General features: G+C 49.8%; 1 protein-coding gene across 5 annotated transcripts; it reads right to left on the minus strand.

Moving 5' to 3' along the window:
• Positions 1–9,865: 9,865 nt before the first annotated feature.
• Positions 9,866–27,350, minus strand: NPHS1 (NPHS1 adhesion molecule, nephrin). 5 transcript variants are annotated; one of them, XM_044759344.2, is made up of 29 exons: positions 27,044–27,340; positions 26,719–26,934; positions 26,521–26,643; positions 26,202–26,330; positions 25,588–25,669; positions 25,103–25,206; positions 24,775–24,902; positions 24,516–24,687; positions 24,171–24,328; positions 23,766–23,910; positions 23,543–23,667; positions 22,175–22,361; positions 21,832–21,961; positions 21,558–21,730; positions 20,982–21,122; positions 20,760–20,900; positions 20,096–20,217; positions 18,980–19,151; positions 18,724–18,880; positions 18,477–18,628; positions 17,017–17,128; positions 16,754–16,935; positions 15,009–15,065; positions 13,166–13,285; positions 13,011–13,035; positions 12,828–12,903; positions 12,577–12,670; positions 12,364–12,479; positions 9,866–10,392 (listed from the first exon to the last, which is right to left on the minus strand). In XM_044759344.2, exons 1-29 carry the CDS (start codon positions 27,297–27,299, stop codon positions 10,261–10,263), a joined length of 3,927 nt encoding a protein of 1,308 aa, XP_044615279.2. In that variant the 5' UTR covers positions 27,300–27,340; the 3' UTR covers positions 9,866–10,260. The 5 variants fall into 5 exon arrangements, with proteins under 5 accessions (XP_044615279.2, XP_070354925.1, XP_044615277.2 ...); XM_070498825.1 differs by having other exon boundaries at positions 10,123–10,392; positions 12,364–12,470; positions 27,044–27,343; XM_070498824.1 differs by having other exon boundaries at positions 12,324–12,479; positions 21,832–22,361; positions 27,044–27,350.
• Between the last annotated feature and the right edge of the window lie 309 nt (positions 27,351–27,659).

The following is a 27,659-nucleotide window of genomic DNA, read 5'->3' on the forward strand; positions in this document are numbered from 1 at the left end:
GTGCAGTCGCTACACACCCCCGCCTTGCCTGGCCGTTTTGTTATGCTTGGTTTCCTAATAGGCTACAGGCCGCAGGCACAGGCAGCCCGCATCAGGCGCTGAAAAACTGTCTGTGGGATGAACGGAGGGAATGAACTGAGAGTGTGTCTCACCCTCTGGACCACTCCCTGGTCCACCCCCAGTGTCCGACTCCTCCCGCAGGCTCCCATCTCGGGGAGGCCCCCCTCCTGCTCCCCATTGCTCTGAGGAGGAAGAACAAACCCCTTCAAATGTCTACATGGCCCATCATCAGTGACTCAACCTTGACATCACTTGGGGAGAGTATTTTTATTTTTTAAGTTATCATATTATAAAAATAGCTTTTTTCCTTCGGTGTACAGCTCAATGAATTTTGACACGCGTATAGATCCATTTAACCCCCACGGCATCAGGAAGGAACAGTCCCGTCATCTCCAAGCACTCCCGTTCCAGCCACACCATCTCCCCACCGTAACCCTGATGACCACTGACCTCTTTTCCATCATGCACTTTTGTCTTTTCGAGCAGGTCAAATACATGGAGTCACGCAGAATGTCATCTTTGAGACTGGCTTCCTTCACTTACTACAACGTCCTTGAGGTTCTTCTGAGTTTTTGTGTGTCTCAAGAGCTCACTCTTTTTGCTGCTTGTGTAGTATTCCATTGTGAGGATCCCCTCAGCTTGTTTATCCGTTCACCTGTTGAAGGATAATTGTGTTGTGTCCAGCACTTGGTGAGCTTTTAAAAATCCTGATGTTTGGGCCCCACCACCCCCAGAGAATCTGAAATAACTGGTCATGGGCATCGGGAGTGTCACCAGCTCCCCTGGTGATTAAATGTGCAACCCGGCAAAGACACGCAGCTCCCACAATCTGGCCCCTTCACTTCTCTAACTTAGCTCCTAATCTCCCCTACCCTTCACCCTCTTTTACTCTTCATCGTCCCTCAAACACACCAAGCTTCCTCCTGTCTCAGGGCCTTTGCACTTGCTGCCCCTTAAAACTCTTCCTTTCCTCGTTTGTCTAATTAACTCTAACATGTCATCAGGTCTCAGGATCTAAGCTAATCCCTCAACGAGCCCCTCCTGTGAGGGGAAGTTTTCTAATTTCACACTCGAATGCCAGCCTTGTAGTTCCTGAGACATTCATTTATCTTGGAGGGAACACTTAGTTCAGGTCTCTCCCCTCAAAAGAACGTGAGCGTCATGAAGACAGGGGCCACATGTGTTTATGTCATTAATTTATCCCCAATGATTAGCGCAGAACTTGATTTTTGTTGAATGAATGATTTAATGGATTTCTTTGGCATTTGCTGGACAGGGGACTTGAAAATTCCTTCTTGCAGCAATACAAGTGGATTGTGGATAAGACCCACTTTTTGGGGCTGGCCCCGTGGCACAGCGGTTAAGTTCGCACGTTCCACTTCAGTGGCCCGGGGTTCACCGGTTTGGATCCTGGGTGCGGACATGGCACCGCTTGGCACGCCATGCTGTGGTAGGCGTCCCACATATAAAGCGGAAGAAGATGGGCATGGATGTTAGCTCAGGGCCAGTCTTCCTCAGCAAAAAGAGGAGGATTGGCAGCAGATGTTAGCTCAGGGCTAATCTTCCTCAAAAAATAAATCAAGATCCACTTCTTGAGTCATTGTGATCTTGCAGGAAGTAGAGGAAACCCCAAGAATCACCCCCTCAAGAAATCATGACCTGGCCCAGCCCTGGTGGCCTAGCGGTTAAGTTTGGTGTGTTCCGCTTCAGCAACCTGGGTTCAATTCCAGGGTGTCAACCGACAACATCGCCTGTCAGTGGCCATGCAGTGGCAGCAGTGCACACACGAAAAAAAGGGGAAGATTGTCAGTGGATGTTAGCTCAGGGAAAATCTTCATCAGTAAAAAAAAAAAAAATGAAAATAAAGAAAGAAATCATGACCTGGCAGGGGGTAGGGCAGGGGACAGCAGGGAGAGGTGGAGTTGCCATGAGAGCAGCTGCTGACAGCAGCACTGCTATCCAGGTGCGGAGTCATGGGGCATCTGAGAGGTGGAGAATCTGGACCTGGTGCTCTCAAGTAAAGCCAAGACCCCGAGAGGGGCGGAGACGGACCCAGGTCAATGGCGCCCATAAGCACCACCAGAACCAGAAGCAAATCCTCTCTGGAGGAAGGCGTCCCCTGTTTAAGTTTGCAGGACTCCCAGTGACCAAGATCAAGCAGTAAATTCACACTCAAAAATCACCACGCACACAGGAAAGTAAGCCAGCACGAGTGAGAGCCAGCAGAGCAAACGGCTCGAGGTCTCTGCGGCTGCCAGATCAACCTCCCCTAAGCTTGGCAGCTTAACTTACTGTCCTTACAGATCAGAGACTTGAGCAGGGCCCAGCATTGATGGCGTGTCTCTTCTCCACGCAGTACGAGCTGAGGCGGCTCAATGTGGGGTGGGAGGGCGTGCTTTGAAGATGCTGTACTCACGTGTCTGACCACCTGGTGTTGGCTGTGGGCAGGAAGCTCAGTCGAGGCTGTGGGCTGGGGCCTCAGCTCCTCTCCACAGGACGCTTGGGTTTCTTGACAGCACGTGGTCAAGGTCGTAGAGTGAACATCCTAAGGGAACCAGGGAGAAGATGCACTGCCTCTTACGACACAGCCTTGGAAGCCACACAGTGTCATTCCATCGTAGTCATAAATCTGCCCAGACCAAAGCGGGGAGAGCAGATCCTGTCTTTCAGTGGATAGTCTCAAGTCACTCTGTAAGAAGGGCAAATCTCGGGGCCATCTTTGGAAAATACAATCTGCCACGACAACAAACAAAAGATTCGGACTTGCAAGAATTCAGCTATTGGAACTGTCAAAATCACACTATAACCTAGCCCTTTGTAAATGTTTAAAGAAATAAAATGCACAATCACAAATATAAGCAAGCAACAAGAGAAAATCAGGAATAACAAAGTGGATTTGAAAAATAAAATGAAACATGGAACTTCAAGAGATGAAAAATATAGTAAATGTAATTTCCAAAATGAAAATTAAAAACTCAGTGGATTAGACATAGCTCAAGACAGAACTATTGAACTAAAAGATCTATCAGAGGAAATTACACAGCACAGAAAGATGAAGAGATGGATATATGAAAGAGAGACAAAGATACATCAATATCTATTGAAAGTTCCAAAAGCAGAAAGTTGGGAGAATTGAGGAAAGGCAGTCTTTGAAGAAATAATGGCTGAGAATTTTCCAGAGCCAATGAAAAATATGAACCCACACTTCCAAGAAGCAAGCATATCCTACACTCAATAAATAAGAAGAAATCCATTCCTACACACGTTAAAATGAGATTGCACAACATTGAAGATAAGCAGATCTGTTGTTTATCTCTGCATCCTCCAGAGTATAGCGTGGACTAAATGACCCACAAATTCTTATTGAATAAAGAAGAGTATCCCCAGCTGAGATCACAGACAAATTAAAGATAAGGAGGTCAAAACAACTATGGCTCGTAGAGGAGAAAAGCTTTTCTTCTGACATACCTACCGTAAACACAAAACTAGGGTTGGGGGAAAATAAAGTTGAAAATGACAGTGTGGGAGGGGGAGAGACCAGGTGGGTCATCTTGAGGGCCTGGCAGAAGAGACAAAACACAATGGGCTGCTCAACAGCAGTCAAGGAAGGTTCTTGAAAGAAGTTCCCAGATGGTCCTTCTGTGAGTGGTCACCTGTTTTGTGGTGAGAGGGAAGGGGGCCTTTAATCTTAGCACAGCGGCAGAGTCCTAGTGGGAGAACAGCTCTGGGGTCAGAGTCCTCTCACTGGTTCTGGCCGGGTCACCTGATGACCTCTAGACCAATTACTGGGCCTGGAGCATAAGATCCTCTGACGGGCCAGATGGGAGTGATACGCCTTTGCATGGAGCCCCAAGTAGAGTGGACCAGACACAACTCTCAAAGGTTCCCTGCGCTCATGAACGGTTCTGACGTTCCAGGAGAGAATACACAAAAAGAACTTCGAATGGGGATTGGCATGTGGGAACGGCTCATAAATGCTGTCTGTTTTTGTTGGTTCAACGAGTCAACAGCTTCCTATTACCCTTAGAATAAAGTACAAACATGATAAGATGACCGTCGTGACTTATCCCTGTCCATCTCACTAGCCTCAATTCCTACCACTCCCTGCCTTGACCGTTATTCTCCAGCAACAATTTTAGGAAAATCTCTCCACGCGTTGTGCTCCCGCGGTCGTCTATGCCTCCATGCCCTGCACAGCTACTCAGCCTTAAATGTTGGGGCTCAGTGACCAATGACCATACAGAGGACACTCCCACCACTACCACCACCACCGAGTTTTATCTCCAGCACAGAGCCCTACTGAGCTCCAGACCCCAACACACAAGCGCTTACATAGAATCTCCGACTAGATTGGTTCTTCTCAAACGGGGCGGTACCGCCCCCTGGTGGGAATTTTGGAAATCTTTGGTCGCTATGCAAATTGGAGAGCGTTACACTTTTAGAGGTCAGGGACCAGGAAGGCTAGACACTGGGTCGGCGTCCCGAACAACTTAAAGATGTTCTTTTTTTTTTTTTAAGATTTTACTTTTTTCCTTTTTCTCCCCAAAGCCCCCCTGTACATAGTTGTATATTCTTAGTTGTGGATCCTTCTAGTTGTGGCATGTGGGACGCTGCCTCAGCATGGCTCGATGAGCGGTGCCGTGTCCGCGCCCAGGATTCGAACCAGTGAAACCCTGGGCCACCTGCAGCCGAGTGCACAAACTTAACCACTGGGCCACGGGACCGGCCCCTAAAGATGTTCTTAAAGGCGTTCTCTGAGAAAAAAAAAAAAGTTTCTAATTATCTGAAATTATTAATATAACACATAAACTTATGCATGACAAATTTTGGTGTGGTTTAAAATATACTTTTTCTGAAATGAAACTATGGTGTAAGTGGAGTTGAAGATTGTGATTTTTTTTGTTCAGAACAGGACCAAGGGTTGTTCACCATATTGGAAAATCACAATTCCAACCACAATGCCATCTAAGAGATATAGGGAAAAAGTTTTAAGACATACAACACACATGAAGAAATGTGCGCATATGGCAAGTGTTCAGTGTGATAAGGTTTCAGAAAGTGACGTCTGTATGACTAGCCCCCAGGTCAGGGTGCTGGTTACACAGTCCCCTAAAAGTCCTGATTGTGCCCCATTCCCATCACTCTCTCTCTCACTCAAAGATGACCACCGGTGACTTCCAATGTCATAATTTAGTTTTGCCTGTTTTTAACTTTAAGCAGATGAAATCATATATTATGTTCTCTTTTGGGTCTGACTCCTTTGGTTCAATATTAAGTTTGTGAGATTTGTCACGTTGTTTATCAGTAGTTCACTTATCCTCGTTGCCATGGAATCCATTGGATGAATATCCAGTTTAGTTATCCATTCTCCTTTGGTGGACACTTGGCTTGTCTCCAGTTTCTTGTAGCAATGAGCTTTCTAGTTCACATCTTTTTGTTCACCTATATAAGCATCTCTATTGGGTGTGTACCTAGGAGTGTAATGATGGGGTTGTAGGGTATGCAGATGTTCAGAATTAGTACATACAGCCAAAAAGTTTTGCAAAGTGGGTGTATTAATTTACACTCCCATGAGCACATGGCTGTGCCTGAGCATTTTTGTTTACTTTTGTTTTTCTTTGTTCTTCTTGACCTTAGGGACACCGGACAGATTAACCATTATCCTTGGTTCATGATGCATTCTGGCCCACGGAAAGCCCCCTCTCTGATAGTGAGAAATCTGGCCATTGTTAATATATTTATTGCTTTGATCAATGCCCCTGTATTTACCTGACCTCCCGGCGTGTCTGCTGCCCCGTCCCGGCACCAGCCCTCTACGCTGGGGCTCTGATAGCCTGCACGGCCGCCCTGCTGTGCACACCCCCCAACTCCGCTTGGGCTCTGACACCTCCCCCAGGGCTGTCATGGCTCCCCACTCAACACACACACACACACACACACTCGTGCAGTCTCCAAGGTTGCTTGAGCCTCACAAAATACCATTAGGACTGAAAACCATTACCTTATTTTTAACCCTTGCTTTTCACTTACGGTGCCCTATGCATTCATCACCTTGATGACTTTCTTTCCTATGTCATCAGATTTGTATACTTTGTTAATGTCAAAGAACATAGTTGTGGCTTTTTTAAAAAAGAATCTCTATTTTACATTTTTTCATTCATTTATTCTCCTTTCATTTTCTTACAGCTTCTGTTTTCTTTGGGTTTATTTTATAGTTCATTTTCCAGTTTCTTAAGACAGTCACTTTGTGACTTTGGAGCTTTCTCCTTTTCTAGGATAAGTATTCAAGGGTATAAATTTCCCTCAAAACACTGCTTTTGGTGCCTCCCACAGGTTATGATAGGTAGCATTTTCATTTTCATCCAATTCTAGATAATATTCATTTCTTCTCTTATTTCTTTTTATTTTTTTCGTTTTTTGCAGAGGAAGATTTGGCCTACGCTAACATCTTTTGCAGATCTTCCTCCTTTTTTCTTCTCCCCCAACCCCCAAATCCCCAGTACGTAGTTATGTATAGTTGTAAGATTCTTCTGGTTCTTCTTTATGAGCCGCTGCCTCCACAGCATGGCTAGACACATGAGTGGTGCGGTTCTGCACCTGGGAACCGAACCTAGGCCACTGAAGCAGAGCACACCAAACTTGAACTGCTAGGCCATCAGGGCTGACTCTCTTATTTCTTTTTCTTAACCCAACTTGGGCCAGCCTGATTCGGCCTGTCTGAAATTTGGAATAAAGACACTACGTTTCAGAGCCGGGCAGCTGTGTGGTGCTGGGCTTCAAGGTGCTCTAGAAGCGGGGCAGTCAATCCTGGATGAGCAATGATGATGGACAAGGAGAGCATGGAGGAAACCTGCTGAGGGAAGCAGTCGGAAGGCAATGTGACCAATGAAAAACGAAAAGAACTGGGCAGATTTACACAACCCGTGAAACCCCGCGGCACTTCCTATTCTTTGCTTCTATGACGGTGTTGTGCACATTTATAATACATATTTTTTATTTTAACTTTTATTTTGACATACTGTCAAACCTATGGAAAAGTTCTAAGAATGCTACAAAGAATTCCAATACACTTCATCCACATTCCCCAAATGTCAACATTTTCCACTGTTTTATCCATTTCTATCTCTGTGTATAAACACATATTATTTTTTCTCAGCTGTCTGAGAGCAAATTGAAGGCACAATGTCCTTTAATGCTACGTGTATGAGTGCTCATTTCCTAAGAATGAGGCACTGTCTGACACCACCGTCGTATAATACAATTAACACTGATACAGTATTATTGTCTACTCTACAAGCCATATTCAGTTTTGCCAATTGTCCCCACAATACCCTTTACAGAAATTATGTTTTGCCCTAACCCTAAGCCTAACCCCTAACCCTAACCCTAACCCCTAGCCCCTAACTCTAGCCCTAGCCCTAGCCCTAATCCTAGCCCCTAGCCCCTAACTCTAGCCCTAGCCCTAGCCCTAATCCTAGCCCCTAGCCCCTAGCGCTAGCCCCTAACCCTAAACTCTAAACCCTAACCCTAGTTAGTTATCCTGTCTCTTTAGTCTCTTTGAATCTGAAACAAGTCTTCAGTCTTGTGTTGCGTGACCTTGACATCTGTGGAGATCACAGGCCAGTTATTTTGTAGAATATTCCTCAATTTCGATGTGTCTTTCTCATGATTAGATTCAGGTTATGCACTTTAGTGTGGTGGTCTCGTGGTTAAGATTCGGGACTCTCACCTCCATGGCCCACGTTCGTTTCTGGTCAGGGGACCACACGGCCCGTCTGTCAGTTCTCATACTGTGGCGGCTGTGTGTTGTCATGATGCTGGAAGCTTTGCCACCGGGATCTCAAATACCAGCAGAGTCACCCACTATGGACAAATTTCAGCGGAGCTTCCACACTGAGACAGACGAGGAAGAAGGAGCTGGCCACCCACTTCTGACAAAACCGGCAGTGAAACCCTAGGAATAGCGGTGGGGCATCGTCTGATAGAGCGCCAAAGGTGAGAGGATGACGCAAAAGACCAGGCAGGGCTCCACTCTGCTGGACACAGCGTCACTAAGAGTCGGAATGGACTGACGGCATGAACAACAATGCCCATAGGTCAGGAATATCATTGACATATCGTTGTATCCTCAGTATTTCAGATCAGAAGGACCTTGATGTCATTTTGTCCATGACTGGTAATGTTAACTTTGATCATTCGGTTAAGGTGACATCTGTTGGGTTTCTTCCACTGTGAAATTACTTTTTTTTTTTTTTTTTGGTAACTAATAAAACAAATGCTCTTTTAGCTCTACTACCTTTAGTGAGTTTCTGCCCCTTGTAACTTATTCATTTCTGTATCAGTTAACTGAAGACCCATTCAAAATGGCTTAAGAAGGAGGGTAATTTATGGTTGCAACTAACTGAAGACACTATTCATTTTGTCCTAAGGGAGAAGGAGCATTCATAGTCTAGGAGCAGTTCTGACTTCAGGTGCATTTGGATCCAGGGGCTTGGTGTGATCATCGATACCTATATAAATTAAGAGGGGCTAAATTTTCAGCAGACAGAAGTAATAGATATTTGCTACATTGATTCTGACGATAGCAAAGAGGAAGAAGTAAGAAGTGCATGAACATACCCAAGATACAACATGGTGTTCCTTTGGCGAGCCTTACCCAAGTGGTTCATGTGGCGCTGAGCAAGCCACGGCCTGGATTATCAGCATATTCTGTTCCCTGGCCACAATTATTGGTTCAGGGATGGGCATAAGACCCAAGCTGGGCTGATGAAAGCCCCAGGACTTTCCAGAACTGTTGGCAAAAGAGACATTCTGGCTACTGAGCTTGTGGAATGCCAGTCTAGAACTGTAAGTGGTCATTTTTGCCTTCCAAATGAAGGGTCTACCTGGAAAAGAAGTTAACACAGAAAAAAGCAGAACAAAGAGACATAGAGAGATATACCCCTCATGGCTTTTGTTTCAATGCTGGATCCAGCAGAGCTTGAAGCCAACAATACACCTGGGATCATCAGCTATAAGAGCCAATAAATTTACCTTTCCTGCTTTGCCAATGTGGAAACAGAATGTTGTAGGTTTCTTCTTTGAGAAGGAGAAATACACAGAAAAATTCTGCTTTTAAGAATGGAATCATCTTTTAATTAAAGGGAAATCATTTAGCCTCTAATGTATTTGTGTATTCAAGTGCTATGATGTAAAAACTTATTTTAGTCTGCACTGATAAAAAATAATATATGGACAAACGTTTGAATTTAACAGTCTTGACAATATGATTCATCAGGTGAAAGTGGAGGCCTAAAGAAAGGTTATATTTTGTTCCGCAAGGAAATAGACAGATTTCTCAGTTATCTTTCCTGCTATTCAATACAAAGAATAAGAATTCTCTTGCTGGGCTGCTTTATTATTTATTTTTTAAAATCTCCTTTGCTGAGGTGTAATTTATGTACCATACAATGAACCCATCTTAAGTGTACAGTTCAATGAGTTTTGAGAAATTTATATACCCATGTAACCACCACCACCATCATAATAGAGAACATTTCCATCACCCCAAAAGCTTCCCTCATGGCCTTTGCAGTCAATTCCCTCCTCACGGCCCCAGGAAACTGCTGATCTGCTCTGTCACCATAGATTAGCTTTGCTTGTTCTAGAATTTCTATAAGTGAAATCATACAGTATGCATCCTTTTTGGTCTGGCTGTTTTGATAGTCTATTTACTTTCTCTTTATAGAGTCTATGTTTACATGTTTGTCATAGTTCATACATCATGTTTTAGATAACTGTGGAAAACAATAAAAAAGTAGGACATAGTGGTTCATAAATTCCATTTATTCTTATTTAGATACAGTTGAACTCAAAATGAACTAAGTTTTTAATGTCTTTTCCACTTATGAAATTTTTACTTTAAAAAAGCATAAGAGACCCTCAGAATAGATTTTCATTTTTAAGATGTCTTTTACAATTCGCGGTGTCCCTTTGGAGAAGTTTAGTTTCTAAAACCAACCCCAAAAGGAGCCTCGCTTATACTTTGACCCCAGCTTGAATCATCTTCTGTCTCTTACAACCCTCCATGTCCTCTCCTGAATAAGTCCAGTCCTTTGTGTCTTATGGAGCTCACTTAACATGCTCAGCCCCAGCTGGACTGGAAAGGACCATTGGAAGATTATGTCCTGCAGGTGTAGGAAAAGGGTGTTGAGAAGGCTTTCACACCAGATGTCCCCTCAGCTCAAATGGGAGAGAATCAGGTTCCATAGGGTCAAAGTCTCCTGCCACCTGATCATAGATTCCTCTTGGATCCTCAAACTTGTCTTCAGGCCAGCGGGGGTCATAGGGGCCCTGAGAGGCAAAGGTGGAGTTAGAACCATAGAGAGATGCCCTGTGGGTCATCACTGAAGCTTTGGGGGGATACACACTCCTGCTCGACTTCTCAGGGAAAAAAAATGTGTTTTAGCTTCTAATTATGGGGAAAAAATTCTAACATATACAAAGAGTAGAGTGATTATAATGAACTCCCATGTACCCCTCACCTAGCTTCAACAACATCAACCCTGCGTCAATCTTGATTTATCTATATCTCTATCATCTCATCCCCACCTCCACTAACTGGATTATTTTTAAGCAAGTCCAAGATATCCCATGATTTCTTGTCAAAAAAAATTTAAATGTCAGAAATATGAAATGTTTAAAAGCCAAAGATAGCAGCTATGGGAACTGTGGAATGTGAGTCATGATTCCGTTAGTCCTATGATTTCCAAAACATTTTCTCATCAAAATAAAAGAGAAAAAAGACCTCGTAGGATGGTCTTTACTGGGAGAAAATGGTTGCTTTAGGTCAGCAAACTTTAGAGCAGATTTGCCCATGGGCCAAAATATGGCCTGCCACATATTCTCGTATGGCCTGAGAGCTAAGAACAGTTTTACATTTTTTAATTTGGGGGAAATATCAAAAGAAGAGTATTTGTGACATATGAAAATTACTGTATATGAAATTCAAATTTCAGTGTCCAAAAATAAAGTTTTATTGGAACTTAGCCACACTCGTTCGCTTGTGTATTGTCCATGGCTACTTTTACACTAAAATGGCCGATTTGAGGAGTTTTGAGAAAGACAGTATGTCCTGCAAAGCCTAAAATACTTGCTATCCAGCCCTTTACAGAAAAAGCGTGCAGACTGCGTCTGTGCTTTAGAGGGGCATCCGGTTCAGCACCGCGGACAGCACTTCGTGCCTGTATTTCCACGCTGGTGGGAACAGCGCCTCACCTGGCGCAATGTTACGGAGCGAAATCCTTAGCCCAGAGGGGCCAGAGCATTGGCCAAGGCCACACGGAAAGTCAGCGGTTCTGTCCCACCTCCCTCGCTGTGGGTTAGCGGGTGGGGGCTAGCTGAAAGTCAAAGTGCCTGTCTGTCGCTTTTGCCTGCCCACCACCATCTTCACTTCCCTCTGGGCTCTCTGTCCCTCCCCACTCTCAGCCCAGTGGATTGAATGGGGCTGGCCCTCACTCCCTGATGCCAGGGACACATAGTGATCCAGACCTGTCCAATTAGCATAGTCCATCCCAAGCCTCCGTGATTGGTTCAGCGATGAGTATGTGACCCATGCTAGACCTATAACTGTCAGCAATGGGGCTCTGGGGATAATGGAAAAGATACATTCTCTTTCTTTGGAGGTTTCTAATCTAATATGACGCAAACCTGGATTTGCTAGGGATATATTTAGGGAGGAAATTCTGGGTCCAGTTGGGTGGGCCTGAAGACAATTCTATCCCTTGACTTTTCAACTGAGTGGGCCAAAAAATTCTTTCTCTATATCTCTTTTCTTAACCAGTGTAGTATAGATGGCTAATTATCCAATGAAATGCATGCCTTCCTTCTTCCACAGTGATAGAATTGTAGCAAGGCATATAGCTGCCAAGCTAGACTACGTTTCTCAGCCTCCTTTGCCATTACGTGTGGCCATGTGACCACGTTCTCACCAGCGGAATGAGAGCAGAGTGTATCATTTCCAGGCCTGGACCATAGGAGGGTTGTGCCTCCACCACGTTCTCTTTTTCCTTTTCCCACAAGCTGAAATCCCCAGTGAACTGGCCCATCCAAGCAAACTTGCACAACACACTAAGGGATACCAGAGGAACACAGTGGGAAGAACTCGGGTTCCAGAATAACCACATGCGACAGGGCCACTCATCTCTGACTGCTACCTGAGAGAGAAATAGATGGTCTGGCCCCTGGATCATGGCCAGGCCTCTTTGTTACAGCAGCTGGCTTACCCTAACTAACACAAGCAGTAGGAGGTGGGTTTCTCCTCACCATCTGTACTTCATCATAGAGGTGTCCCCAGGCCCCAGACGGGGCGTACAGTCTTTCCACCTCATCATACAGGTGCCCAGGAAAGGTCACATCCTCCGCTTCAAGACCTGTGAAAGCTGGAGTTGGAGTGGAAGGAAGGGATGATCATGGCACCCAGTCCGGATGTCAGAGGTGGCTATGAGTGGGGGAAGTTCAGATGTGCTCTTGACTCACCTCGGGGATAAGACACCTCCTCCAGCGTGGGGGGCAGCTGGGGACTGAAGTCCCTCGTGGAGTGGTAATATGGCTCTACGTCTGTTATGCTCACCTGTAAACCCCCCCCCCCCAAAATAAACCAGATAAAGTTCTCCCATCCTCTGACTCCATAGTTCCTGGAAAGGGCAGGGATTCAGCTGAAGCTAATGGCAGAATTTTAGTCACTGTCAGTTCCCTGCCAGGGGGCTGTCGGGACCACCCTCACTCACCGTGGAGCTTCGAGTGTCCCGGTCCCCAGTCCACTGGCTCTCCTCATATTCATTTCTGACTCGGTCCTCCTCCGACCTTCCAGGATGGAGGGAGGCAGGGCAGTTGAGTGTTGACCCTCGGACACCTGTCGCTCCAAACCTCCTGCCTCCAAGCCTTCCTTCCAGAAACATATCCCCACTTACCCTGCCTCTGTCTTCTCTGAGATGCCTGAGGGAAGCAGAAAAAGGAGTCAGAGACTCCCCCCAGAGCCCACCCAGCCTTGGGAGACCTTCAATACGCAGCCGCCCCAGGGCTCCCTGTCACCCTCCACCCCTGCAGAGGAAGGGTCTCTCCTCACCCTCAGCAAGACGCCTCAGCCTCCGCCACCAGAAGAATCCCCCAACACAGGAGGCGTTAGAAAGCAGCAGAAGACCCCCAACAGCAAACAGCACAGGCAGCAAGGGCAGCTCTGAGGGTCCTGGGGGCAGAAGGTACCACTCAGTGAGCCCAAAACAGCTAGCTCTAGGCCGAGAGCAGGGTTCTTTGGGAAAGCCTGTCCCTGACAAAGCAAAGCCCTACTTCCTAGACAGGGAAGAAGGTGGGCAGGGGTTTCCATGTCCACTCCTTCTTGCCACCCCAGGGCAGGTGGCTCTTTTCTCAAGTCAAGCCACTAGCAGCGGGTCCTACCTTTGCCTGAGCCCCACGTATGGACTCAGGAGGGGCTCCAGCTCCTTAGCTGGACACAAGACCTTCTGTGATATGGCCTCTTCCCACATCTTCAGCCTTTCCCATCAACCATAGACTCTGGTATTCACCCTCCACCCACACAAACTAAACACTGGCTCTTTCCAGAATTACTGAGGCAAACCCACACCACCGTTAAGGCTTGGAACAGCCAACTGTCTGTCCTTAAATGTCCTTTCTTCTCAAATTCTATTCACTTTTCCAAATCCAACTCAGATGACTTCTTCTTTGCATAAACTTCCATCCCAGATGATACCAGACTCCTCTGCTGTATCCCTGAGGACAAGACTAAGTCCCTATAAGTAGACAACTGCTCAGCATCCGTTTCCCCGTCTTCTGCTAACAGCACTCATTTCCTTCAAGGAATCAGCTGCACCCCCGCTCTCATCTGCGTGGCTCTGCAGGACTCCGTGGAGGACATATGGCCCAGCCTCACCAATAAGAGCACCCGTTCCTCTTTCCACAGTGATCGCCTCAGGGACCGGCATTTGACCCAAGATGGGTTTTTGCCAGAATGTTTAGGCCACTCTTCTGCTGGCTGCTAAGAAGTGGAACAAAAGCTGGAGGTGTGGGGGGAGTTCTTTGCCCTCTTGATGGAAGGACCTGAGAAAGAAACCTTCAGAGACGAAGGCAGAGTTGAGAGGGGAAGAAATAGATCCTTGGTACAAATTTTGAGCGCTTGAATCCAGCCACATTTGGAGTTTTCAATTTCACGAGCCAAGCAATTCTTTCTGTTGCTGACAACAGCTGAATTTCTGTCACTTGCAACCTTCTTTTCAGGCTCTGAAGGGGATTGTTTGCAAAATGGTCATAATTCTTTGTACTCTTGAGTAGTCCCCTTCCACACCGACTCCGAGTTGAGCCACGTCTCTCACTTCAGCCAATGAGACAGTAGCAAATGTGACAGAATCAGAAGTTGAAAAGTGATTGCAAATTGGAGCTTGCCCTCTCTTGCTGCCCTTGGGACTCCTGGGACCAGCTCCATGTGAAAAAGCCAAGGAGAGACACGTGGCCAAGGTATCTTCATTGACCCAACCAAGATCCAGACTGTCAGACAGGTGAGGAGGAGGCCATCCTAGACCGCCAGCCCCAGCAGAGCTGCCAGCTGACTGCAGCCCAGGCCAGAACTGGTGAGCCACTCATACAACCATGAGAAATAACGTTTGTTGCTGTAAGTGCCCGTGGTTGGGGTGATTTGTTATGCAGCAAAAGCCAACTGACACCAGCTCTGCACAGGGCATGGAATCAGCTTATTCTTTTAGAATTAAACTGAACTAGGAAGAGAGAGAGTTGATCACCCTCCAAGCAAGAGGAAGAGCTAAGGATATGAGTGTGGGCCTACAGGGGCAGAGTTAAGTCTTGAGGGACTGTGGCCACAAGGAAGAGGAGGCAGGTTAGAGACCAGGGAGTTCTATTCTCAGGGGAGAGAGGGGTGTTCTGGGGCCTTGAGGACTTGCCTGCAGGCTGCTCTGTGGGCAGCTGGTAGTCAGGTTCTCCAGAAGGCTGATCTAGACCTGGGAGGTGGATATAGAGATTGTGGATTAAAACCAAGAATCTGGGATAAGCCTTAAATATTTCTCAGTCTCCTATTAAGCTTTTCAACCCATTTTGAGACTCATGGGAACTGATTTATGGCTTCTTAGGAACATTTCAAAGAGACCTGGAAATTGCTGATAATAATGGCAATACTATTAATTGCCATTCTAATGCCAGTAATAATAATAATTAATTATTGATGAGCGCTTTATGGTGTGGAAGGTCCTTTTAACCTGAATTGTCAATTTTGGAGGTTAACCAAAAAAGTTGCTGGGCTGTCAGGATGCACTGAAGAGGAATATGTCCCAGAGCCAGGGAGGTGAGTGTAGTATTTTATGTTTTGGGGCTTAAAGGAAAGACTGGAATGGGGGGCAGGGGAAGAGGAGGAAAGATTGTAGGGATGGGAAAGGGTCCTTACTTCTGTGGGGAAAAGGCTGCTCTTTCAGGAAGGGAAAGACAGAAAGAGAGAGACTTCATGGGGCAAAGTAAACCGAAGGTGAGCAGGAGTATTTCTTTAAATTAGCATTTACATAGCACTTACTTTGTACAGGGCCCTGTTCTAAACACTTCAGATTTATTAATTTATTCCTCGCAACTGTCCAAGATAGACCTTATCTTCAGAAATTGAGGCATACAATATACAACTATATACCAGGGGGCTTTGGGGAGACAAAGAAGAAGAAAAACAGAAGGTTGGCAACAGATGTTAGCTCAGGTGCCAATCTTCAAAAGAAAAAAAAAAGAAAATGAGGCATAGAGATCTGAGATATGCCTTATTTTTAGAAACTGAGGCTCAAAGATGTTAAGTGCTTGCCTGAAGTCTCCCAGCTAGGAAGTGGCAGAGCTGGGACTCAAACCCAGGCTGGTCTGAAGAGGCTCTGTGTGGCAACCACTATAGCAGAGTGTATGTCAGAGGCACAATGTTCTTACTAGTCATTTTCAAAGAATCTGTCCATTTCATCAAAGCTGCTGAAGTTATTGGCATAAAGTTGTTCATGTTCCCCAATTACCCGCCCAGCGTCTGTAGGGTCAGTAGTAATGTTCCCTCTTTCATTTCTAATATTGGTTAAGTTGTCATCTCTCTTTTTTGCCCTGATTACCTTTACGAATGTTATGGATCTTTTCAAAGAAGGAACTTTTGGTTTCATTGATTTTTCTCTATTGTTCTTCCGTTTTCTACTTCATCAATTTCTGCTCCTGCCTTTATCATTTCCTTCCTTCTGTCTACTTTGGGTTTAATTTGCTCTTCTTTTTCTGGTTTCTTAAGATGGAAACTTAGAGCATCAGTTTGAGGCCTTTTTTAAAATCCAATATGAGCATTTAATGCTATGAATTTCCTGCTAAGCACTGCTTTAGCTGCATCTCACAATTTTCTCACGTTTTCATCTTCATTCAGTGCAAACTCTCTTCTAATTTCCCTTGTGGCACTGACCACATTCAGATAGTATGGTTTCGTGGTTAAAAACTGTCTCTGGAGTTCATTTGCCTCAGTGTCAACCGCATCTCTACCTCCCTCTAGCTGTGTGAGCTTTGACAATACGCTTAACCTCTGCTTAAGCCTCAGTTTCTTTATCTGTAAAAGAGGAAAAGTAGTATCGACTTCACTATACCACCTGATAAGTCCTCTGAGGAACTCTGCAACCTGCCCAAGACTGTCCCTTCCCACCTGGCGTGGTGATGGGGATCTGGGACCCCTTGTCGGCTAGTCCGCTGTCCCCCAGGGCATTGCTGGCCAGCAGCCAGACCCTGTATCTCGTAGAAGGCTGCAGCCCAGTCAGTGTGAAGGTGGTGGCCTGGGGAGGTAGGACATCCACGTAGAGGAACCCTGGAGTCCCCAGAGCCTCATACCTGTAGGAGAGGGAGGGCAGTCCTTCAGGGTGGTGCCCCAGCCCTGTGGCTTCACCCCTTCCTGCCTTCACAGGAACCCACCTGATCTGGAACCTCTGTGGCAGGCCCCCATCAAAGCCCGGTTTCCACTCCAGCCCCACCGAGTATGGGGTCATGCTCACGACCTTTAGTCCCGACGGAGGATCAGGGCGGCCTTTGAGGAAAAGGACGGGAAGAAGATACAGAAGGATTCTGGAAGATTACTTCCAGATTTTTCCTAAGAATGATTTTGAACATGCAGTCGATTCTCATTCTTCGTGGTGGTTTTCTTCTATAAAGTCTCTGTGGACACCGAATTAGCAAAAACCCAACTATTGCTTCTGGGGGTAAATGAGGGGTTAGGTTCCTGCCAGCCGATAGTCACAAGGTTTTCACCAACCAATCAAAACATGATCTTGTTTCACGTGTGTTTCTGTTTAAAGACACCTTCTTTAATACGTGTCATTGGTTCATTAACAGTGTGCTCATGGTCAACAGCGCCGTAACTCACGCCTGAGCAAAGCTCATCCCACACAAGTGTTTCCTCCATATGGCACATCATGGCCTCCTTGCTCTCAGGAACACTAGACAGCACTGTGCTTGGGACCAGTTCAAATAGCAGCATCACTAATAAAAAGCACAAAAATGCAAAAAAAATGTGGCACTAAGGACACATTTTTGTCTGAGAGCTGAAACAGGAAGGCAGAGGGTCGCCTGGTTCTACCACAGCTGACAATGTGCTCAGAAGATCACTCAAATTTTCACCCACTCTGTACACGTCTCTGAGTGGCTGTGAAAGCACCATGAGAGTTGATCTGGGGGTGACATGTGAATTTTAGGGACTAGGCAAATTGCAAATACAGACTGGACAAATAACGAGAATGGACTGTGTCACATACATGGTCCTTGCAGCAGACTTCTTGTGCCTAGCTCGCATTCATTCCCCTTGTTTCTTCTGGATACAGAACCCTGAATATCCTTTGAAGAACCACCTGCCTGCATTTTCAGACCACGTACTTCCGACAGAAGTGATGCCACCCCTTGTAGGATGGACATGCGACCCGGCCTGGCCAACCAGAGTGTCACCTTCCCCTAACAACATTATTGGTTCAGGGATGGCCCGGGAGCCAAGTAGAGCCAATGAATCTTAATTCTGGTACTTTCACACCACGGTTAGGAAGAGAAAAAATTCTGTTTCCCCTGGGAAGTCTAACAGCCAACTATGAGGAGCCTTAGAATAAAGCTGACACAGAGAAAAGCAGACCTGAGAGATGGAGAGCTCTTGATGATGGCTGAATCTAGAGCCAGCTGCTCCTGAAAATCTACTTCTCGATTATTTGGGCCAAAAAGTCCCCTTTCATCTTTTATTCTTTTGTTGTGCATTTTCCTGAAGATCCAGTCTCCTTTAGGATTTTCAGGGCAGGCAAAAACTCCATCCTCACTCAGTGTGGGGCCAACCAGAGACTCAGGGATTGACTGAGGGAGCACCCTCCCAACCCCGCGACAGGCGCCTCCCACCGTACTGATGCTGACGAGTTGAATGTTGATGTGGTCTGAGCCGAGGGGGTTGGTGGCTGTGCAGGTGAAGAGGGCATAATCCTGGGCTGCAGACACATTGGCAATGGTCAGGAGACTGCTGTGGACCCCACCCTGGTGGTATGTGTGCTCCGTGTACCTGGAGAGGAGGTGTGGCAGGGACTCAAGGACGGTAACTGGGACTGGAGGTCCAGAGTCGGGGCTGGAGGGCTACCTGGCTGGACCTGGGCTCACCTGGGATCCTGGAGATCCAGAGGGACTCCATTTTTTGTCCAAGTAAAGACAACGTTGGGGACTCCTCGGGCACGACAGTGGAGGGTAGCGGAACTGGTGCTGTCTCCAGCTGCAGCCACCTTACTTAGGGGAGTGGGGTGCTCCACCTGGGGGGCAACTAGGAAGAGTTGGGGGTCAACAAGAGGCATATGGAAGAACATGAGAGAGGTGGGTTTAGTGGCAGGCCTTGAAGTCAGGGGTTTGGGGTGTTACTCACATCTGACAACAAGACGGACTAGCCCTCGGGCTGGAGGTGCCACTCCATTGTCTGCAATGCACTGGTAAGCACCAGCCTGGGTCAGCTTGGCCTGGCGAATCTGAAGACACCCTGTGGATCCCTTTGACGTCATCTCCATGTCATCCAGGCTCCGGTCCTCCTCCTCTTCTCCCTAGAGGCCCAAGACTCGAGAGTTGACCCCCCAGTTTCATCACCCTCTAAACTGGGTCCCTTCTGTAGCCTCATTCTCCCAGTCACAATCACCTTCCACAGAGCTAGCAAAGAAAAATCCCCCCTGTCATCCATCCAACCATCCATTTATCCCATCATTTGTGCATGGATCCATTCATTCATCCACCAATCCAGCCAACCATTCACCCATCCATTTATCCAATCATTCATGCTTGGAACCATCTATCCACCCATCCATCCATCTATTTAACCATCCACCTAACCATTCATCCATTTATCCATCCATTCACCTCTCCTTCCATCCATTCATTCATTCACCCAACCATTTGTCTTCCTTCTCTCCATCCATCTATCCGCCCTTCCATGTCTCCACCCACCCACCCCATCTATTCACTTATACGTGCACACACTCATAAGTTACATGCCTCTGTTCATCAATTCACCCAGCTACCTATTTACCCATCTCTCCATCTCTTCATTGATCTATCCACCCATCTTCTACATCCTATCCTTCTACAGATATCTTTCCACTGATGACATATCTATCCATTCATCTACTCGCTAATCTAATCCATTTTACTACTCATGTCTCTTATTCAATCACCTAGCCACCCTTCTATTCATCCACTCACTCACTTGTCCATTTGTCCATTTGTTCTTTCATCCACACATTCATCCATCCACTTGTTCATCCACCCACCTACCTATCGATCCATATATCCATCTACCTGCCCACCCACTCACCTGGTTATCTATGCACTCATCCACCCATTCATCTGCCATTCAACAATTAGTTCAATTAGCCCTGACAAATATATGGTTACACAAGGTCATATAGATGTGACGCCTCCTCCCAAGGAACTCACAGTCAAGAAACCATATCCCCCAGCCTCCACTTCCATTTAGCAAAGCTTGTTTCCTCACCAATCTCTCCCACTGGAACATCCCCGGAAGGATTGGGTTGGCATCCACAGTGCAGACTATGTCCACAGAACCCCCAACATTCACCTCAGTGGGGTCCTGGAGAGCTCGGATGGTGGGGGCATCTGGAAGAGACAGAGGCTTGGGGGAGGCACTTGGGCCCAGATAAGCCATGGTAGGAGAGGGCCCCAGTGGGAGAGGTGTCTTAGAGGTGCCCAGGAAAGCCACGAGTGTGAATTCAGTCTGCCCTTTACGTGGAGCACTTGGAGTAGAGTTCTCAGGATTAGTGAGGTTGTCCACACCCTCTACTGTGCCTCTGTGGTGACATGAGTAGGTCTGGTGGACTTGCAGAATTGTGTAGGGGTGGGGCTTCCACAGTGGGCTTGGCTTCCTGATGGGAGCAACTCCCGTGTAGGTGGGCTCCCTGTCTGGGCAGAGACTCCATTCTTGGTCTCTCTAGTGGGCAGGGCTCCCAAAGTGGGCGTGGCTCCAACCCAGCAGGGCTTCCAGAGTGGGAGCTTATGGGATGGGTGAAGGTCCCTAGGTGGGCGGAGCTTCCACAAAGAGGAGATTCCGCAGTGGGCAAGGTTCCCCAGGTGAGGGTGATCTACACGGTGGGCGGGGCTCCCACAGCTCCCTAGTTTCCTGGGGTTGTGAGGGGGCTCACAGTGGACATCCAGCCGCACTAGCGCTTCAGCGGTGCCCTCGGAGTTCTGGCAGTGCAGCTGGTAGAGACCATCATCAGCGCGGGTCACATTCCACAGCTGCAGAGCTCCACCAGACAGGATGCGATGCCGGGGGCCGCCAGCTGGGAGAGGTCAGGATGAGCAGCCCGCCAGGCCCTCCCGTCCCGGAGACCTGCGCCCCTCTCCATGCCCATTGTGCGCACCTGGGCTGAGGCGGTAGCCGCGGAAGGTCCAATTGAAGGCCTCCGGGGCGGGGTTGGCAGACACGGACACCGGCAGCAGTGCCTCGCCCTGCTCCACCGCCGTCACCACAAGCACCTGCTCCCCCAGGAACTCTGGAGGGTCTGCGGAGGGGCACCACCAGGAGTCAAGACTGTTGTTAAGGTTAGGGTCTGGGAAGGCTTTGAGACCAAACACAGGTACAAAGGGTTAAAGTCAGGGTCACGACTAGATCAAAGCGGTGGACAAGGTAACAATTAAGTTCAGAGCTGAGCTCGAGGGTTAGGTTCAAGATAGCGGTTAGGGTCCGGTTTAGGAAAAGGGTAGAGACCAGAGTCAGGTTTAAGGATGGAGAGAGGGGTCAAATGGGGGTCATGATCAGGAGCAAGGATAAAGGACAAAGGCAAGATGCAGGTTGGGCAGGATAGGAGTTGGTGCCGGGCCAGGGGTCAGGAAAGTTTCAAGATTTAGGATGGAGGTCAGGAACAGTGTCAAGGTGACGACCCAAGTAGTATAGTGTCAGGAGGGAATCGAGAGGGGTTCCAGGCCGGCGCACGTACACAGCACGTTGAGGCGGTAGAAGGCGCTCACGGTTTCTCTCAGCTCCGCGCTGTGGGCGCGGCAGGTCACGCGGTGGCCGTGGTCGCGAGATGACATCCTCAGAAGGACGCTCCTGGCGGCGGCGGAGCCTCTGAACGGGGCGCTCCGGGCCCGGGCGGCCACGCCTTCCAGCCTGCGGACCCGGCAGAGGGTGGCGGGGTCGGGGCGGGGCGGAACTCGGACCCAAGGGGAGCGCGACCAGAGCCAGGGCTCGGCGAGGCCACGTGCGCGCACCTCTCCCCCTCCTTGTCCCACGACAGGTTGACCGGAGGGTTGCTGCTCACGCTGACGCACGTCAAGTTTAAGGCCTCCCCGGGGCGCAGCGCCGACGCGTTGGCCAGGATCGTCACGTTAGTCGGGGGGACTTCGAGAGCGGGTCGGCGGAGGGAGGGTCCGAGGTGAGGAGGAGGCCCGGCCTGCTCCCTCTCCGCCTCCACCCCAGGCCCGGCCGGCCGGCCGGCGTCCCCTGCCGGCCTGCGCGTCCCGGCGCTGCGGCATCGGCTGTCCCCCGCCCGGCGCCGGCTCGGTCCCCGCCGCGGCCAGCCCGCCCTCGCCTCGCCCGGCCGCGCGCCCTCACACTGCACCACGAACTGCGTGGACGCGCTGAGCTGGCCCGCCTTGCACGTGAACTTGGCCTGGTTGTCCGACGGGCCCGTGACCAGCACCAGCTCTCGGGAAAAGGTGCTCCCCGACTTCTCCAGGCTCCCCAGCTGCACCCGCCGCGGCTCCTGGGGCGGCCGCGGCTCGGTCACCGTGCGCGAGTCCTGAGGGCGGAGACTGACTGCAGGACCGCGGGTGGCCCTGCCAGTCCCCCCTGAGATGCCCCCACTGGGTTGGCCCCACCAGCCCAGAGAAATCCTTCGTGTGATGCGGAAAAGGCGCCCCCTTCCGCTGGCACTCTGCTGGGGTGGGGGAATGGGGACTGGAATCCAGGGTCCCCGCCCCGCGGTGTGGCTGCCTGACCCCGCCCCCAGCCCCTGCCCCACCCCCGCCCCGCCCGCTCGGCTCCCGGGAGCCCGCGATGCTGGTGCCCCCTGCCGACCCTCAGCCCACTCCTCACTCTCCATTCCCCCCTCATTTACCGAAAACCGTGTGCCGGGAAACTCCCTGAATTCCCAAGCCTTCCCAGAATTCCTTCATTTTCCCTATACTTAGTTCTTTATCGTAACATTCCCTCTTTCCCAAAAGATTTTCTTTGAGCTTTCCCTTAATTCCATTCTCTTTCCACAGATTTCTGACTCCTTTTCCAATATTTTCTTATTATCCCAGTCTTTCTTTTACTAGAATCCTTGGTATTGCCCAAGTTCTTGGGATTTCCCTAGAATTCCATCTAATTAAGTGGGATTCCATTTCATTCCTATAATTCCTAGTCTTTCCCCCCAGAATTTCCACTAACTCCCTAACTTGCTTGGATTTTCCTAGAATTCTGTCAGAATGTCTTTTAATTTTAATAGAATTTCACTTTCTTACTCACAAATCCCAAGAATTCAATTTAATGTAATGGGTTTTCAAATGCTATGTGGAATTACTAGTCCTTCCCCCAAATTTTGGGCCTTTGCTCAGACTATCATTGTCTTTGTTCCTGGAATTCTTAGTTTTTCCCTAAAATTCCTGTCATTTCACCTGAATTCTGATATTTCACCAGGATTTCCTTGAATTTTAATGAAATTAATTGGCTTTTCTCTAGAATTCCCGATCCTGATCCAGAATTCCTTCTTTTATTCTAGAATTCACACTGTTTTCCCAGAATTCCCAGAATTTTCCTAGGACTCCATTTAATTCTCATGGCGTTTGTGTCTTTTTCAATTTCCTGACCAAACTCAAAATCTGTAGTATTTTTCACCAAATTCAGGTTTTTGCAAGATTTCCCAAGACTCTGGAGGAGACAGGGGTTTCATCCTTTGCCACATTCCTGGCCACCCCACAGCCCTTGCTTGACACCGACCTTGTACCAGGTGAGGGTGGGGTCTGGGTTGCCTCCAATGGCCAAACACACCAGCCTCACCCGAGTCCCAGCCCGGAGGCGCTGCCCCACTGGGGGACCCTCGATCCACAGCTTCTGGGCAGGATCTGGGGGAGAGCCGGGAAGAGGGGCTTTTCTCTCTGGGCTGAAGCCTTGGGCGGGGTCTCTAAGGCGTGGGGCACCCCCAGGCATGGGTGGGGCTCACATTTCACGTTCAGTGTGAGCGTCTTCTTGAAGGTCTCCTTGGTAAAGGCATCACTGAAGGCCTCGCACGTGAGGGTCAGACCATTGTCCTCCCGGCGCACGAGGAACGTCAGGTTGGACATGGAGATGTGGCCACCATGCAGGCCCTGGCAGGGAGTGAGCTTCAGACTTGGGGACTAGGGTACCCCCATCCATGGCACCGGAAACCTGGGTCCACCCCAGACCCCAGCAGGGACATATGAAACGTCTCCATCCCCTCCTTGTCAGACCCAGGAGGCCCAGGCCCCAGTCCATGCTCCCCAAGGACCAAGGCATCCAGGCTGCCAGACCCTTCCTCTCCCAGATCCAGGAGCCATGCCCTCAGCTCCCTCCTCCCTCAGACCCAGAAGCCTGGCTCCCGCCTCACATCCATGACCGTCTCCTCCGTGGGCTGCAGCTGCCGCCAGCCCAGCCACCATCGCAGGAGAACGCGAGGGCGACTAGACTTGGTGATGCAGGAGAGCGTCACGTTCTTGTTCTCAGACTGGGATGCAGAACCCAGGATGGTAATGGCGCTGGGGGGAACTGCAGGGACAACGGGCGGAGGAGAGATGCCAAGCTGGGCTGGATTCCTCACAGGCCAGCCCAGAGAGACAAGAGACCGGGGACAGATGCCAAGGTCTTTGGCATCAGACAGGCATGATTTGGGGGCACAAACAGATGGTTCTCTGGGGCGTGGACTGACAGATGGGCAGCTGGCACCAGGACTTACAAGTGACCTGTAGCATGACCCCACGTTCCTGTATCTTTGTAGATACGCTGTTGTGGGCCTCACAGCTGAGCCTTGCCCCGTGGTCTTCCGGCTGCACCATCATCACTAGCATGCTGCGGGCCACCGAGTGAGCATGCTCCGTGCCCCATGCTGTGGACAGAGGCTGACCATTCTGGAGACAGAACAGCCCTGAACCAGCTCAGGGCCAGCTCCTGGCCCCTGCCCTTTGCCCCACCCCTGTGGCTGTTTCTGCCCTCACCTTCAGCCACTGCAGTGTGGCTGGCGGATTCCCGCCTCGGGCCATGCACAGCAGCTCCAAGGTCTGCCCTGCCCGCACGTGCCCCTCGTCCAGGCCCGGCCACTCAATGACAGGGGGTCCTGGGGGGACTGGGGAGCAGGAGTCATTCAGTGGGCCTGGGGAGCCCATCCGTTCTTTCCAGGCTTCTCAACCTGCTTCTGAACTGCGCCCGCCCCCCCAGTTTCTCCTTGACAGTCTGAATCTTCCATAATCCCTGTGCCCCCCCCCAGGCTCCCCGATTCCTGCTCCCCATTCCCAGTGCCCACAGCTGACTCAGTTTCCCACTTACACAAAACATTCATGGTGACTGAGACCTTGATAGGGGTGTCCAAAGCTGGGCTGGACCCCTCACAGACCAGTAACTGCCCATTATCCGAGCTCTGGGGTGTCACCCTGGATGAGAAATTGGGATTCTGGAGTCAGAGTCATCATCTGAAATTTAGGGAGTCAGGGTGAAGAAGTGGGGGTCCCACGTCCCACACCTGATCTAAGTCTCTATGCTGGTTTCTTCTAGGATCTGGAATTTCGTGGAAGAGATTTAGAGGGTCAGCAGTGAGAACTGGGGTTCCAGAGGCCCACACCTGGCCAAAATCTTTGTGTTTGATACTCAGGAATGGGGGTTCCCATAACAAAGTTTTGGAGTGTCAGGTGAAGACTTGGGTCCCAGGTGTTCATACCTGGCCCAGGCTTTCCTGCTCGAATCCCTGGGATATGGGGTTTTCAGAGAGAAGTTTGGGGGTCATCATGGCGGGGAGGGCATCCCAACATCCGTACCTGACTTTGGCCTCTGTGATGAAGAGTTTCTCCTGGGACCCCGCATTCACGTTAGCAGAGATATCCGGGATTACCTGTCCACCTTTGGGTAACAAGAAGGCTGGAGGAATGCCAGGCTCCGCCCAACATAGACCTTGGGGAGCATGGCCTGGAAGTTCTCAGGGTAGACACTCTGCTCCCTCCCTCCTGGCTCTGGGGGAAAAACACTAACTCTGTCCCCTCCACATCTCCAAGCCTCGCTGAATACTGGGGTCCTCAGGGCTGGGGCCTGAGTCTCCCCACTCCCCTCCCCTCCTTGCTGGGTTGTATCACCTCCACCCCATTACCTCAGCTCCTTGTTTCTGCACCAACAATGACACTCATATCTCCATGTGGAGCTTCGGCCTCTCCCCGAGTCTCAGACCAGCAGTCCTGCCATCTCCTGGGTGTTTCTCCCTGATGTCCCCTCCCATCCACAGGGTCCAACACTGTCCCCGGCATCTCCCCAGGCCTGCTCCTGCATCCTCATCTCAGGAATGTCGTATTTTCTGGGCCCCTGGGAGGTCACTGGCAGGGAGACATCCCCTCCCACTCCAGGGGCTTCACGTTGCCCCCACCAATTCACCCACACTCACTCTGGACAAAAGTGATGTCAGGTGCTGGCTTTGCGTCCCCAGACACACAGCTGACCTCGTACTCCTGTCCAGCCACCCACGTGACCGTGCTCCCTGCCTCGGGGGTCAGCTGAAGCACCTTGGGGGGCACTGGTGAGAAAGGGTCTGGGGTGAGAGGCCACTCCAAGAGGGAGATGAGAGTTTGGGCTTTGGGGCTCATTGCTCATGAAATGAGTTCTGCGCCCCTGGCCTTGGGAGAGGGCTTGGACTCTTGGATCCCAGGGTAGGAGAGGGCTTCGGGTCCAGCCTCCTGGGCCCTGGGGGGGTCTCTCATCCATACCCAGCACGGAGAGAATCACTCTGGGAGACACGAGCTCCGGGCCCGTCTCTGAGCGGCTGACCTGGCACTCGTACTCTGCATCATCGCTCAGGTTGCAGGCTTCAATGTGTAGGTGGAATTCACCTGCAGGTGGGACCAAGATCAGGGCCACAGTCAGCCTCTGCTGGTGGCTCAGGGTCTCAGGCTCTGACCCCTTACCTCTAGCAGGGTCCCCTTCCAGGCGGTACCGCGGGAAGCCCGGGACCCTGCGGTCAGGGCCGAGAAGGAGCCCATCTTTGGCCCATTGCACAGCACTGCCAGGGGCGCTGACCCCACACCGCAGCTCCGCAGCGGCCCCCTCCACCACCGTCATGTTCTCAGGCAAAGCCCAGAAGCCTCGGGGGGCGGAGGCAGGGATCGGCAACTGGGCCAGGCCTGGGGACACAGGGGGGTCAGGAGGAGAGAGCAGAGGGTCTGTCTGGAGAACGTGGGTGGGAAATGAAGGCGACTTGGCGCTGGGTCATAAGGCCAGGATCCCACTCACCTGTGGTCAGCAGCCCCATGAGGAGCAGGGGAGCATTGACGGGGATCCTCAGGGCCATCCCAGGTCCTCTGCCTGTAGCCCCAAGCGCCCATTGCCTGCCCCCTGCGTCTGCCTCTGTCTGTCTCGTGGTCCCTCGTTCTATGTCTGTCTCTAGCTTTTCTCTTTGTCTCTTTCTTTCCATCTCCTCTCTCTCTGTTTGTCTCTCTTCCCCTAAGTCTCTCTCTCTCTCTGCCTTCCTATCTCTCTCTCCCTCCATAAGTACCCTCCACTCTCCTTCCTCCCGCCCCTGTCTTTCTCTATCTCTGTCTCCCTGTCTAAGACACTCTCCCTCTCTCTCTCTCTCTCTCTCTCTCTGAGTCTCTATCTCCCTCCCTGTTGGTCTCTGTTTCTCTTTCTTCTATCCTGCCACCCCCAGCCCTGCTCTCCTCCCACCGCTCACAGTCCCTCAGGGAGGACCCGCTGTTCAGAGTCTAGCAGACCCCATGAGCCCAGGAGAGCGATGAGGCTGATGAGGTCAGTGGCTGAGTTGGGGCCATCCTCGGATCCAGCTTGGTCTCCTCCTCACACTGCTCCCTCCCCCAGGCTCCTTCCTGGGTCCCCAGCTCCAGGCCTCTGC

The sequence above is a fragment of the Equus asinus genome, chromosome 26, assembly GCF_041296235.1.
Source record: "Equus asinus isolate D_3611 breed Donkey chromosome 26, EquAss-T2T_v2, whole genome shotgun sequence".
Lineage (NCBI taxonomy): Eukaryota > Metazoa > Chordata > Mammalia > Perissodactyla > Equidae > Equus > Equus asinus.

Excerpts from the sequence above, each read along its gene's own strand:
- NPHS1 (XM_044759342.2), bottom strand. The coding sequence starts at position 27,299 with ATGGAGGGAGAGAGAGATAGGAAGGCAGAGAGAGAGAGAGACTTAGGG. Across the intron at positions 21,123-21,557 it reads CTACCGCCTCAACGTGCTGT|ACCCTCCAGAGTTCCTGGGG; the intron begins GTACGTGCGCCG and ends GCCCCTCCGCAG. Across the intron at positions 12,480-12,576 it reads GGAGGTGTCTTATCCCCGAG|CTTTCACAGGTCTTGAAGCG; the intron begins GTGAGTCAAGAG and ends CTCCAACTCCAG.